Below are 13,398 nucleotides of genomic sequence, written 5' to 3'. Positions count from 1 at the left end.
TTATTTATTGCACTTGACTAGTTGAAACTTTGTAGTGCATGTTGTGTAGGAAAGATGTTTATGGTATTTATCACTTTGTCTTAATCTTGAAATTACAAGTTATTTGACTGTTGGACTTAATCCTTTTGAGAAAGGCATAAATGACCATCTCACCACTGTTTACTAGCCAATCATGAACACTTTAGTGCATATCGTAAGATTCTGTGCTCGAAAAAGTGTAGCACATGCACAAAAAGAATATAAGGTGTAGCCTCGATTTAAATGCTTAATGCTTAAAATTGGTGTGTACTATTAGACTTGATGCCAAATCACATAATTAAAATTTGTGTGTACATTATCCTGACTTTTTAATAAGTTTTTGAATAAATTAAAATTGGTGTGTATATTATGAGGCAAAATTCAAGAAACTTACATAATTGCAAGCTTATGATCTAAGAGATGTGAGAGTTATATGATGTAACTCTTTAGGTGATAGTCTCTTTTAAATTCTATGTGATGAATTTTGTAGACTTTGTGATTGATTGCTATTCACATATCACCTCACATGTATCTCAAACTTTTGCTAGTTACACACACTACACAAGTTACTCTTTGCTAAACTTGGTACATTATATTGTGTGTGATTTTGTTGTGGCCATCCAAGATTAAAAGTTCCTTGATTTTAATGCAAAATGTGTTTAATGTTTGCGCTTTGAGGACAAATTGATTGAAAATCTTGATTTTGGAAGATCTGGGTTGAAATCAAGTGTTTTTGAAAAACTTTTCATCTCATACTCATACATTTTTTTATAAAACAATGTGCTTTGAGGAGTTTCTGCATTAAAATGCTCTGTTTTTCAAAAATCTGATTTTTCCAGACTTTCAATTGATCGAATCTGTTTTTTGATCAATCAAAATTGTGATTAAAATTTTTGGTTTGAGTCTGACTGACTCGATTGATGTTTGATCGATTCTCGATCGATCGCAATTGAAAAATTTTCAGTTTCTATGTTTTTGACCAATTTTTTTTTTCATGCATCATTTATGTTTAGGATTTACATGCATCGTATTTTTTTTTTTTTTTGGTATCCATCTTACAGTTTTGCAGTCATATCTCTCATTGTTTTCACACATAACATACATACATTTTGCTAAATCGGGTACTCAACTTGATCAAAAAATTGATTGATTAATTTTTGAGCTATGTACTTTCTAGTATATGCCTTTTTTTATGTGTGAACTATAGAAAATATTTTTCTTAAGAGATATGATGGATAATCCATGTACAAATATTTTCTCTACTCATGCAACTGTTTATGGGTCACATAGTGCCATGTTTGCATTTTATTGAAAGAGAGAATATTTTTTTTTTCATGTATATCCTCACCTTTGTTTTTAAACTTTGGTTTGTATGTGTGTGTGTGTTTTTTTTTCCCCCACCTCCTTTTATTTTTCCCAAAACCGTTTTTCCCAAAACTTGTTTTGTTTTTCCTATTTTTATAGGGGGAGAAATTTTTTTTAACCTTTGTGGTTCTTAGGAGGAGTTGTTGCTCTTCATAGGGGGAGTTGTCTCTCTTTTATATAGAGTTGAATTGTTTTGTGTTCCCTTGATTCTCTATTTTCTCTCATCCTTTGTTGCGTATGTTGACTGTTTACTCTTTGTATAAGTTGTCTTTGTCAATACGTGACAAAAAGGGGGAGATTTAGATGAAATGTGGGAATATGTGGAAGCCTGTTTGTTTTGTTTAGGAAAAAAATAATTTTTGTTGTATCTAACTTAAGGGGAGAGTTAGTTTACATATTTGTTAATTTACTGTTTTTCTGTCAAACATGCGTTTATGCGTTTGTTGAGTGTTCCAGGAATATACAGGTTGATTCAATTGAACTGCTGTCTACACTTGCAATTGATGGATAGTAGTTAGGATTGAATTTGTGTTTATGAGCATTATTTTTGTAAAGAGTTTTTATTTGTAAACTTTGAGTTTTTAATTTGTGTTTTGTCACGGATTGCCAAAGGGGGAGTTTGTTAGGTTCTAAAGACTTAGGATTTGATGTATTTAGAACTCTAATATGTAATGTTGGCAAACCATGATCAAAACAATATGTTTAGTCTTATTTAGGCTTGCTCAAAGTTGTGTAATTCATATAAAGTTGGAATCGAGAGGCTGCAGATGTATTAGTACATTTTGGCCTGGCTCGATTAATCGAAGGTTAGACTCGATCGATTGAAAGTCGGCCAGAATGTTTTTTCTGCAGACTTTCCAACTCAGCCCTATCTCATTAAACGTTTAGGGTTTTATGTTTTTGCCCTAGGTATATAAGGAAAAACCCTAGCCATGTTTTGGGAGTTGCTTTGGTTGTATTGTTGCTCATATTTTGTGGTTTGTGTGAATCTCTTGTGAGATCCTTGAGGAGCTTTCCTTCACATAAACTTAGGGTTTTCAAGGTAGAGATATTATCAACACCTTGATGATCAACTCAGTTGTTGCCATTGAAGTTTAAAGAAAAATAAGCATGGGTGCTTGTATCTGGTGGTGAATCCAAGAAAGAAGGAGTCCATGGATTCGGAGCTTACACGTGGTTGTATCAGTAAGTTCTACTAGTAGGTAGCATTAGGAAGTCGAGCGTGGATGCTTGTAAGTCCTTTTGTATGAACTTCGATTATTTCATATAGTGGATTCAAGTTTACCTTGAGGATAACTAGGTTAAATCTTCCTCAGGCTTTTTACCGGTTTGGTTTTCTTGGGTAATCATATCTTTGTGTTTTTTTATTTTTCCACTGCTTTATATTTTGATATGATTATTTGATTGTGTTAACTTAGATTTACATAATTTGACTACGTTAATCATTTGGCTAATAAACTAGATTGATCCAATTGTTGTGTTTTAAGGGGTCGAAAAACCTAACAATATATATATATATATATATATATAGAAAATAAATGTCTTAGGAGTTTAAGGTTGGATGGCTAGTATATATGGATGTGTCCATCAATTTCAAAGAAAGAGTAAAACAAAAGAAATACAAGTATTAAAGATTTATCTTACTCTTTCCTCTCCATGCTCAATTCCTTTGTGTACTTTGTGAATATGAGTCACTTTCTTTGAGTAGTGTGAATGTTTCTAAGAGCAAGTGTTGAAAGGTGGACCAATTTCCAATAAAACTAACAAAATTAAAACATTAGGTATACTTAGGCCTATGCATTATTCTGTCATTCGTTTTTGTAGATTTTGATTTCCATTTTGCAAGTTTCTTTGCATTGGAAAAAATTTCTCTATAAACTAGCTTAGAGAAAAATTCTATAAACTCTGCCAATATCTTTTTATTAAATGTGAATTTGAAAATCTAATCCTTGGATTGCATATTCTTATTATATCCTCTATGTTTGCAAAATTTCAAGAAAAATAAAAAATTAATAGCTATGTCATTAATTAAATACTTAAATTTCAAGTTTTTGTAATCTAAAATTATGCATAAAAAAAATAAGTTTATTGATCGAACAGTAAATAACATCCAATTTGAATGAAATTTCACATGTGAGTGAAAAACATAAAAAATATATAATCCAACGGTTATATTTTCAAAATTCATAAACAATACAAAGATACAAGAAGAGTTTAAAGGGTTTGTTTAAAGAGAAACATTGTCCACAAGTAAGTAGAGTCTCTATGCTCCAAGAGTTTTATAACTTAATGATATTGGCCATTTGTTTCGTTAAGAAAAAAAAAAAAACTGAACTTAAATTCCCTCTACTTGTCAAAATAAAATAAAAAATTTTGATCATCAAAAAAATAAAATAAAAAAACACTCCTCTCTTAGCCGTACCGGAGACAGAAGAGCAAAAACAACTACAGAAGAAAGGGAAACACAAACATGTTGAGGACAAAAAGGTTTATCATAAATGCAACTTTTTTTTTGCAAGAAGCACGGATGCGCTCTATTTTATAACAAATGGCATATGCTTTTGACGGGTAAATGACAGTTGATGTTTGAAATTACTAGAGATAAACAGGGAACTTTTGGCTCAATCTTTGTCTGGCATTGGAGCCGCAGCTAAAACACAAGCAGCAGTCCGCGCTATGAGTTCGTCTGAGACTTTTGCCTCTGCATGCGCATATTACTCCTACACTCAAAAGCATGTAAAGTACTTAAAACCGTACGGATGGAATGTGCAATTATACTTCCAAAATTATGTCAACTGTGAAATGCCAAAAAACAAAAGAAGAAGAAGAGCGATAAGCCCCACCGGTTAAGCAGCAAATGGCCACGTGATCTTTCTGACAAATGAATTAACCAGGACTCTTTCAGCACATTCAACAAATCCATCTGGCATATTAATCAAAACTACATCTTTCAAGGTCAACGGTAATTTCCTTGGTTGTTTCAATCTAGGGCAGAGTCTGATCTCTAATTCTCTAAGGAGAGGCATGGTTCCTTCCATCAGAGTCCACTCCTCCAAATTCTCCAACATCCACAGTTTCAAGACACGAAGTTGAGGAAATCCTTCCTCAGGACATGTCATATCTTTTCCTAAGTGGGAATTACGAAAAAGCCTGAGACAGTTTAGGTAAGGTAGCCTACCTAGGACTGGCATTGGATCTTTCTCCAACTTCGATGCTGACAAAGTGAGAACTTTGAGGTTTCGGGCACATAGACTCCTAATAGATATTGTAAAAGGTCCCACCAAATACAACTCCGATAGCTCGCGGAGCGTTACCAAGTAACCCAATTCAAGAGTTGCAGGTCGATCAAATTCATCAATTGATCTCAACTTTAGGGACCGAAGAGTATTCAATTCTGAAAGCCAGGAAGCTATTCCCTCTACCGACTTTGAATAAAATGTCAATTTCAATTTCCTCAGGTGATGTAACGAGTACAAGTAACTCTTCACAACATTCTTATTGCCTATGAACAGCCCTGACAAGGTCTGAAGAATGATTTCAGACCCAATATATGTCTTTTTAAAGGACATATCAAAATTATTCTCGTTCAGATAGAGATGTTGAAGTTTCTTTGCCTTCCAAATAGAACTTGGCAAAGAGGTCACGTTAGTGTGCTTCACATCTGAAGTCTCTAAGTATGGCAGATTACCAACTGACCTTGGAAGTGAGTCTAAAAAAGTCCGTCTCAAGCCTAGGTGCTTGAGGTGTAATAATTTTCCTAGTGTCTCAGACAGCATAGCAGGTTTGTACACGTTTTCAAGGTCAAGCACTACAAGCAATCCGAAGCCTCCCGGGGTGACAAGAGCGTCAAGAAACTTACGAGATGATTCTGAGTTAAAAGATACATAAGAACGTAGACGTTGTATGTGACGATAGAACTGAGGATCGATCCCGTTGGCTGCATAGTTTGTTAGTCGCCGAATATCAGACAGATCATGATTACCATACCGATATATTTTGTTGTGGTCATGAGAATGTCCTAAAACCTCTGCTTTTGGAGAGAACACATCCCATATAGTAGTTGGCATACGACATGTTTTGGGACTTCCATCTAATCTCACTTTTGTCACTTCAATCAGGTTTCTTCTAACTAGTAGTTTCAAGCATTCCTCAGCAAGATCTTCAGGGGCCATATTCTCCTCATCAGGCAAGGTAATAAACAATCCCTCTGCAACCCAAAGATGAAATAACCTTCTTACTGGGATCTCAAACGCTCTGGGGAAGAGCCTAAAATAAAGGAAACAAACTTTCATTCGAGAAGAAAGGTCGTCATAACACAAATTCAAGATATTTTCTCGAATTCCACGCTCAATGACCCTGGGCCGTTTCGTAGTTGACAATAGTCCTTCCATTGTGAGAATTGTTCGAGGTGAACCACCACAGGTTGTCAGTGTCAGGCTTTCCCTTATCAATAATCTATTTACTGTTGGTGCCATCTTACAGATCAAAGTCCAGCTCTCCTTTTTTGTTAAGCTTCGTAATCTGATTAAGTGGCAGAAACAAGGTTTGACTTCAAGGGAGGCAAATTCTTCATCTTGCATGCAAACAATGAGTATTAACCAAATCCCTTTACTTGAGAGTCCACACACATCGAAAAGTCTGTTAAAATATTCGAGTGTGGGGAAATCATCTACAACTATCAGACAACGCTTATTACTTGAGAAATTTAGTAGCTTCAATTTCAGCTCTTCATAACATAAATTTTCATCCAAGAACTCCCAGTCCCATGTAAGCTGTGTCAAGATGTCTATTAAAAATTCTCTAGATTCAAAATCTCCAGAGAAATTGACCCAAGCACGGCCGTCGAAATGACGCTTAACCTCTGTCGCGTTATAAACTACTTTTGTCAGAAATGTCTTGCCAGAGACTGGCGCGCCAGTTACTGCGATGGTATTAGGCATCTCTCCGTCGCATAGTAGCTTTATTACTTCATCTACTTTATCGTTGAGAGCAACAAAGTCTGAATCATCTGGCGGATAATATAAATTTCTTGGCTGAAGAGGAGAACTGGTGGTAGCTGTTGTTGGTCCCAGATTTTCTAGTTCCATGACGCGTTTGGCAGAAGTAGTAATCTTGTCCAACTTTTCGCTTATTAGACCAATTCGATCCTGCTGAGGTCTCAAGCAAATGAGAGGAGACATGATCTTTAGAGAATCATTCCTTCGCTGCAGCTCTATTTCCCCATGATAAGGTTGTCGATGCCGTCTTCTAAATCATGTAGCTCTTTCAGAAACCCTCCCCAGAACTCAGAAATGGCATTTAAGTCAATTTTCTGTGGGTCTCTTAGCCATCTGCTTATCATTTTTAGTTGATCTATAGCCTCTCTGACTGTCTCTTTTGATTCATAGTTGAGCAGATTCTGTAATTTATGTAACAGAAGCGGAGCTGTCACGCAGACAATTACGAATGCTTCGGATTCATCCATTACTCTTCTTAATTTTTACTTCTCCTCTCAAACAAGGGTCCAGAAATTAGAGTCCATAAAGGATGTGGTGAAAATGCAGTGTCTTCATCTGCAAAAGAATACAACAAATCCGTCTTTCAAATTAATAAAAAGGAAGTACTTTCAATGCTATTTAAAAAAGAAAAAAAAAAAGAAAGAAAAAAGATTTGGTGTGAAGTAATGGGGTGATGGTGTATGATCAAGCATCCTAATTTCTGCTTGGGAATTCAATGGCATGGGGAGAAACTGATTTAAGAGGAAGAGCTGTAGTATCGAAAATCTGATTATCATATATGGTTACATCCAAATGCCTCGGTTCATAATAGAAAATAAATCCTATAAGGATTGAGTGTAAATCCGTGTGTTTACACCCACCAATCAAATGAAGTCACATCAGAATTTTTTTAAATACAAGAATAGAGAGTCATCAATTTTGAAACAATATATTCTGAAAAATATGTTATAAAAAAAAATTATATACATATATATATATATATATATTCTGAAAAATAAAAACCACATCTCCCAATAAAAACAAAACTAAAGAGGGGCCATTTCAGTCATACTCACTGCTTCGTGGAGGAGGTCATAACCGTTGGCGGATTCGGAATTTGGCTCGCAAGAAGAAGCATGTCCTCATTTTTATTTTCTTCTTTAAAAAAAAAAAAAAAATGTTTGTCTTGATTATGGTACAAACAAAAACAAGGATAATCGCTACATCTATATCACTACTTGATCTATGCTATGTTAGTGAAAAAATTTGACGTGGCACTCATTTATTGGAGGGTTTTACATAGGTACTTCTACACCACATTCTTATCAATTTGCACAGTCTTCATCAAATGCAAACCGATTCTATTCAAGGAATGTACAAACTAAAGAACAAGGTGGAGTCAAGGGGATCTTTTAAAAATAGTCATTTGTAGCGTGTGGAATATGAGTTTTCAATCTCTGGTGAAGACCAACACCAGTGAATGGATGGTGTTTTATGTTTTTCTTGATAGCTGATAGTTCAACACTGCCTCCTTGTACATATTCCCTATTCTGAAATTAAATTTTCATTCTTAATGAATTAAAAATTAAGAAGAAGAAGAGGTGAGACAAGAGACTGACTTACGGGATTAGGTAGATTCAGTGGACATTGGACATAGATTTTGCGGAGGAAACAGATGCGTGGTGATAAGGCTGAGAGTCATAGATGCAGTGGGCGTCGGATTTTTTTTTTTTTGGGAGTGTGTTCAGCGTCAGATTTCGCCAAGTGAATGAGTGATGCAATTACGCAAGGACACCGCAGGGAAAAAATAAAAGCATGATTCAGGGATATAAAAAAAATAAAAATGTGGTGCAAAAAAGTTTGTACGTTTGGTACCTGTTTTTATTTATTTTTTCTTTATTTTCAGTTTTTAAAAATAATTTTTTATTTTTGAGACTAAAAAACTTGTTTGGGATCTCAAAATAGACTGAAAATAAAACTGTTATCAAAATTCAATTTGTGAAGAAAATTGAAAACATGCAAAATGCTGTTTTCAGTTTTTAATTTTCAAAACTTAATGAAAATACATATTTAATTTAATGAATCAATCTCATTTAATGAGTTAGTATTAAAGTTCAAATTCTAGTAACAATATATTTTAGTATTTTTTATTTTTTTCTTCAAAAAATTATATTTTTAATTTCAACTAACCAAACATGTTTTTTATTTAAAAAATACAAAAAAAAAATTGTTTTTTCTTTATATTCAAAAAAATTAGTTTTTGAAAATAGAAAACAAACACTATTACCAAACATAACTAGCTTTTAACAACTTAAAAAATCACTTTATTAATTTTACCACTTTATTTTACAATACATTTAATATCAAATGTTCTATTTTTAACATCCAACAAATTAAAAAAAAAGAAAAAAAAGAAAAAAGAAAAAAAAAAGACAATTCCTACATACAAACACTTGCAAACATCTTTCCACAGCCCATAAACACCCACAATGAGTCATACTCACGGTCAAACACTTACCCATAACCATAGAACACTCATACCCACAGCCAAACACATATATCTCACATCAAGCGACCAACAACTCTCCCATATAAAATTACTTTGAAAACTCAGAAACATTCTTAAAAGTTCAATAAGGGTATGAAACACACTTGAACGTTTAAACCCCAAATTATAAAATATCAATTCAAGCTTATAACTAAACAATTAATGTGCGGAACATGAACATAAGCCAATCACAGAATTGATAACTAATCTAAGCCAAATATAAACACATCCACAGTAGTAAATATAAGGTAAAGATAAAGGGAAGGAAGATGCAAACACACGGACAACACACGATATTTTATCGAAGAGGAAACCGAAGTCCTCGGCGTAAAACCTCTCCGTCGCCCTCCAAGCGGTGATATAATCCACTAAAGAATGTAGTTGAGATACATAAACAACAATAGACCCTTCAAGCCTAATCTACCCAGGTACCTAAGCCCTCCAAACTTCTTGCCCCAACGAGGTTGCGTCAAACCTATTTCTTTTTTAGCTTCCCAGATTTCGCTACTAGACCATAGCATCAACCAATGTATATTGGTTCCTTCCAAACTGCTTCCCTTAGCACCAAATGAATGTTCTCACAGACGTAGGTGTGGTGAGAAAATGATTTGGTCAATAACCTCTCAAGGGTATGACAATGGAGAGGAAGAGAGTAGAGGAATTTGTAGAGACTCTAAGGTAAAGATTGTGGATGAATCAATCTTGTTTTTTTCTAGGGTTTCTCTCAAAAATTCTCTCTGGAAGCTTTTACAATTTAGTGGGTATAAGGGTCTATATATAGTGGTATCTGTTTGGAATACGAAGAGACAGTTTTTGCCAAACAGAGCTGGTTTGCGGCTTGTCCTCACGGCTTGTCCAAGTCGCGAGTTCAAGTCACGACGTAACGGCCTGGCTAGCCTGGGACTTTTGTCCTGTAGTGCGATAGCTGGCGTGACCCTTCAGCTCCCCTGTGTGCTTCTCACATGCCTGCAGTTGGTGGCTTGCCAGTCGCGAGTCAGCTGCAAGTTCTAGCCGCGAAACTCTACTTCTTTGCACAAACTTGAGCTTTTCTTCGCACTCTCTTCACATACTACTCTTACATGAATCCCACCTAAATACAGGGTTACTAAGTGCTAAAATTACAAGCAAATTGGTACGGAATAAAGCCAACAAGATGGTTGATAAATTTCAACCTTACAATCTCCTCCTTTGGCTATTTCGTGACAAAACCCTAAAACAAATTCTAGACTTAACGCGTGAGTTGGGAACAGTTGGAAAACTTACTCACACCAAACTATAGAATCTGTGAAGCTTTTGAACCATAAGAACAAGTATCTCTTGAAACACAACAACGCAATAAGTTCATTGTATACAGAAACTTGTAATGCATATGGACCAAGCACAATGCGATTAAGCACAATGGAGTAAAACAATAAACCACAGCAAGACCAAAAGTAGGTAATTACTATAACCAAGTGATCACAATGCTCATTCACACTTGGAATGAACATCCGGACATTCAAGTTGACAAACATAAGGCTAATCACTTGAATAACCAACACTCAACCAATGCACAGTACATGAAGTATGTGCATCTAGGAAAAATCCTACAAGGGCATAAGAGTGACAGTATTTAGAAGGAAATGCAAAACATTTAGTTAGAAGTACTGATTTAACAAAGCACAAAGGCTGCATAAAGCATGGTACAAACCACAAAGGCCTACAAAGTGCATAGAAACAAACCCTTAAAGTTTACAGAAGCAACATGGGTACAAAACAAAAACATACAGTAATATATGCTGAATAACATCATATTATATATGCTGAAAGACTACCACCAAAGATTCAAACTAACCAATAGTTAAGAGTTTTAGTCAATTAAACAACTAACACCACAGTGTTTTAAATTAGTAATAATAGCAGAAAACCAAAACATATCAAAGCTATACAAAACATCAAGTGATAAAGAAATCTCCCCCTCAAAACAAGCACTCCCCTTCAAGAACTGCCCCAAAAATTCTTCCCCTTTTTGACCGGAATGGCCAAAGGATCACTGCTTCTGGTTAGTGGAGATGCTGTCAATCTTAGCTGAAAGTACATCAATTTGATCTTGCATTACTATCATCTTTTCAGTATGCTGACTTTGAACCTCTTTAAGTCCATTAAGTCTTTCCATGATGATCTGAAATGCATTGGGAGGTACAGTTGATGAAGTTGAGGCTCTACTCCTCTTTCTTCTGCTCCTGGGTGTGACTAATTGTTCTGCAGTTTCTGCTTCAGTCCCTATTGGATCCCTTTTTTCTTGAACATCCTCCACTTCTTCACCTGGAAGACGACTTTGTATCCTTGTGAGAGTATTTATGGCTGATAGAGGAGGCAAAAGACTGATATCTTGAGGGATTGCAACATCTTTTTCTCTAAAAATCCTCATGAGAAGACTAGGAAATATCAGCTTGGGTCTTGAGGTAGATCTAGTCTCATCCACTATAGTGTCAAAGATGTGAGAACTGATGTCAATGAAGATTTTCTCCTTAAGTTCCATAAGAAAGATGGCTCTGGCATTTGTCAGTGTAGTCATCTTTCTTAGGGTACAGATTGTACATCATTATGGTGGTCAGACACCTCATATCTTTAGGAAAATCAGAAGTGTTGAGACATTTGTTTTCTTTAACTCCACCAATTCTTTTCTGAACAGTGTCTAGAGAGAGCATTCTGTCCTTGTAGTTAGTGAATTCATAATCCTTCAAACCCTCAAGTCCTAGAACTTTATCAATGTCACGAGCATCTAAGGTAAATGCCTTTCTTCACACCCAACAACTCAACTCCTCCTCCCTTATCACAACATTTGCATAGAATTCTCTGATTAGAGGGTCACACACAGGTGGAAAGTCACTTAGCAGTTTTTCCCAACCTCTACCCTCAAAACACTCTGGAATGAAGGTGTCCTTCAACTCCCTGAAATCAACAAATCTTTCCTGAATGATGGTTCCTTTTGAAAAAGAATCCCTATATCTCTCAAAGTGTTGAATAGACCTAAATAGGTTAGGGTCCATTTTCATTCTTTTGCCAGATTTCTTAGCAGTTGTCTTCTTCTTTGTAGGAGATGCAGCCATCTATAAACAAGTAGAAAAGGCCACAACAAAACAAAGCACAATGTGGAAATGCACACACATCAGTAACAAGTTAGTTACAAAGAGAGTAACAGAGTGACCAGACAGAACACAAAATAAGCACAGTTGATAACCAAAGGATGGATATATCAACTCAAACAGGTTTAAACAGCATAAGAGCAGACAAGAGCAATAAAAAAATGACATTGTAAAACACATTCAGATAGATATGAGCATATGTCAATGAACCATGACATAATGAGTATGAAGTGTGCAAGAAAGAAACTAAAAATAGCAGCACACACAAGATCTGGTGTTTTAAAATAAGAACAATGCCAACCACAAACACCACAAACTCAAATAGCCTGAAAATCCTAACACCACATTCAGAGATAAATATAGAAATCCCAAATCCATATGCCCAAAAAACATAAATTTATCAAAAATCTATGCTTAGGCCAAAAATATGCAAATTGATGACAAACACATAACATGAAAATCCCTCTGCAACAAGATAAAACAACCCCAAACAATCAAACCCACCATTTTATGCAAACCCATGTTCGAACAAATTATTTCGAAGAACACAGTTGAAACACATAGATTAAGACAATAAAGATCAAACCAGTAAGTATGAGGAGAGGGAAGGAAAACCCATACCTTTTTCTTGGTGTTTGATGAAGACATGATGCAAAAAATGAAAGCCTTTTTCAGAGAAGCATGGAGTGTTTGAAAGAGAAATGGGGAAGACAATGAACAGTCACTGAAGTTCGAGGGAAAAACTGATAAACAATTTTAAAAACAGTCTTTAAAACGCAAAACACGCATTTTTCACGACTGGATTAAGTCGCCAGTAAGTCGCCAGGGTAAGCCACGAAACACTGTGAAGATAAGAAACTTGAAAAATTTCTCTAAGTGTTTTTCGCGACTGGAAGGTCTACCTAAGAGATAGTCATGAGATGAGCTGCGAAAATCTCTAAGTACCCCTCGCGACTGGACCTTCTACCCGCGAACAAGTCGCCACACTGAGCTGCGAAAAACATAAAACTCAAATTTTGGAAAAATTTTCTAAGTCTTTTTTGCGATTAGAGCATTGACTCGCCAGTGAGCCGCGAAAAATCTTGGTAGTGATCTTCCTCTAGAGCAATAGTGACAAACATAATCCGTTCTAGGACCCTGTTGTGATCTTGGTAGTGATCTTCCTCTAGCTCCATATCTGGATTCTGATTGATTACGGGACTTAATTAACACCCGTTGATCAGCCGCATTCTTCTTCCTCTCAGCCTTAACTTTCTTAGAGATAGGCTTATCCATAGTTGTCTCTTTGACCTTTGCAAACTTTACTTCTTTGGTGACATTTGCTGATGAGCTACTTCCTTCGGTATATCCCAATCCGGACTTG

The 13,398-nt window shown here is 35.5% G+C and overlaps 1 protein-coding gene across 1 annotated transcript; it reads right to left on the bottom strand.

Annotated features, from left to right (window-relative positions):
• Nucleotides 1-3,856: 3,856 nt before the first annotated feature.
• On the bottom strand, nt 3,857-7,133 carry LOC112026673 (disease susceptibility protein LOV1). Its single transcript, XM_024059364.2, has 2 exons — nt 4,227-7,133; nt 3,857-4,103 (listed from the first exon to the last, which is right to left on the bottom strand). Exon 1 carries the CDS (start codon nt 6,561-6,563, stop codon nt 4,230-4,232), a length of 2,334 nt encoding a protein of 777 aa, XP_023915132.1. The 5' UTR covers nt 6,564-7,133; the 3' UTR covers nt 3,857-4,103; nt 4,227-4,229.
• Between the last annotated feature and the right edge of the window lie 6,265 nt (nt 7,134-13,398).

The sequence above is a fragment of the Quercus suber genome, unplaced genomic scaffold (assembly GCF_002906115.3).
Source record: "Quercus suber isolate HL8 unplaced genomic scaffold, Cork oak 2.0 scaffold_286, whole genome shotgun sequence".
Classification (NCBI taxonomy): domain Eukaryota; kingdom Viridiplantae; phylum Streptophyta; class Magnoliopsida; order Fagales; family Fagaceae; genus Quercus; species Quercus suber.
The sequence above is the reverse complement of the archived record's forward strand: the minus strand, read 5'-3'. Positions and strand labels throughout refer to the sequence as shown.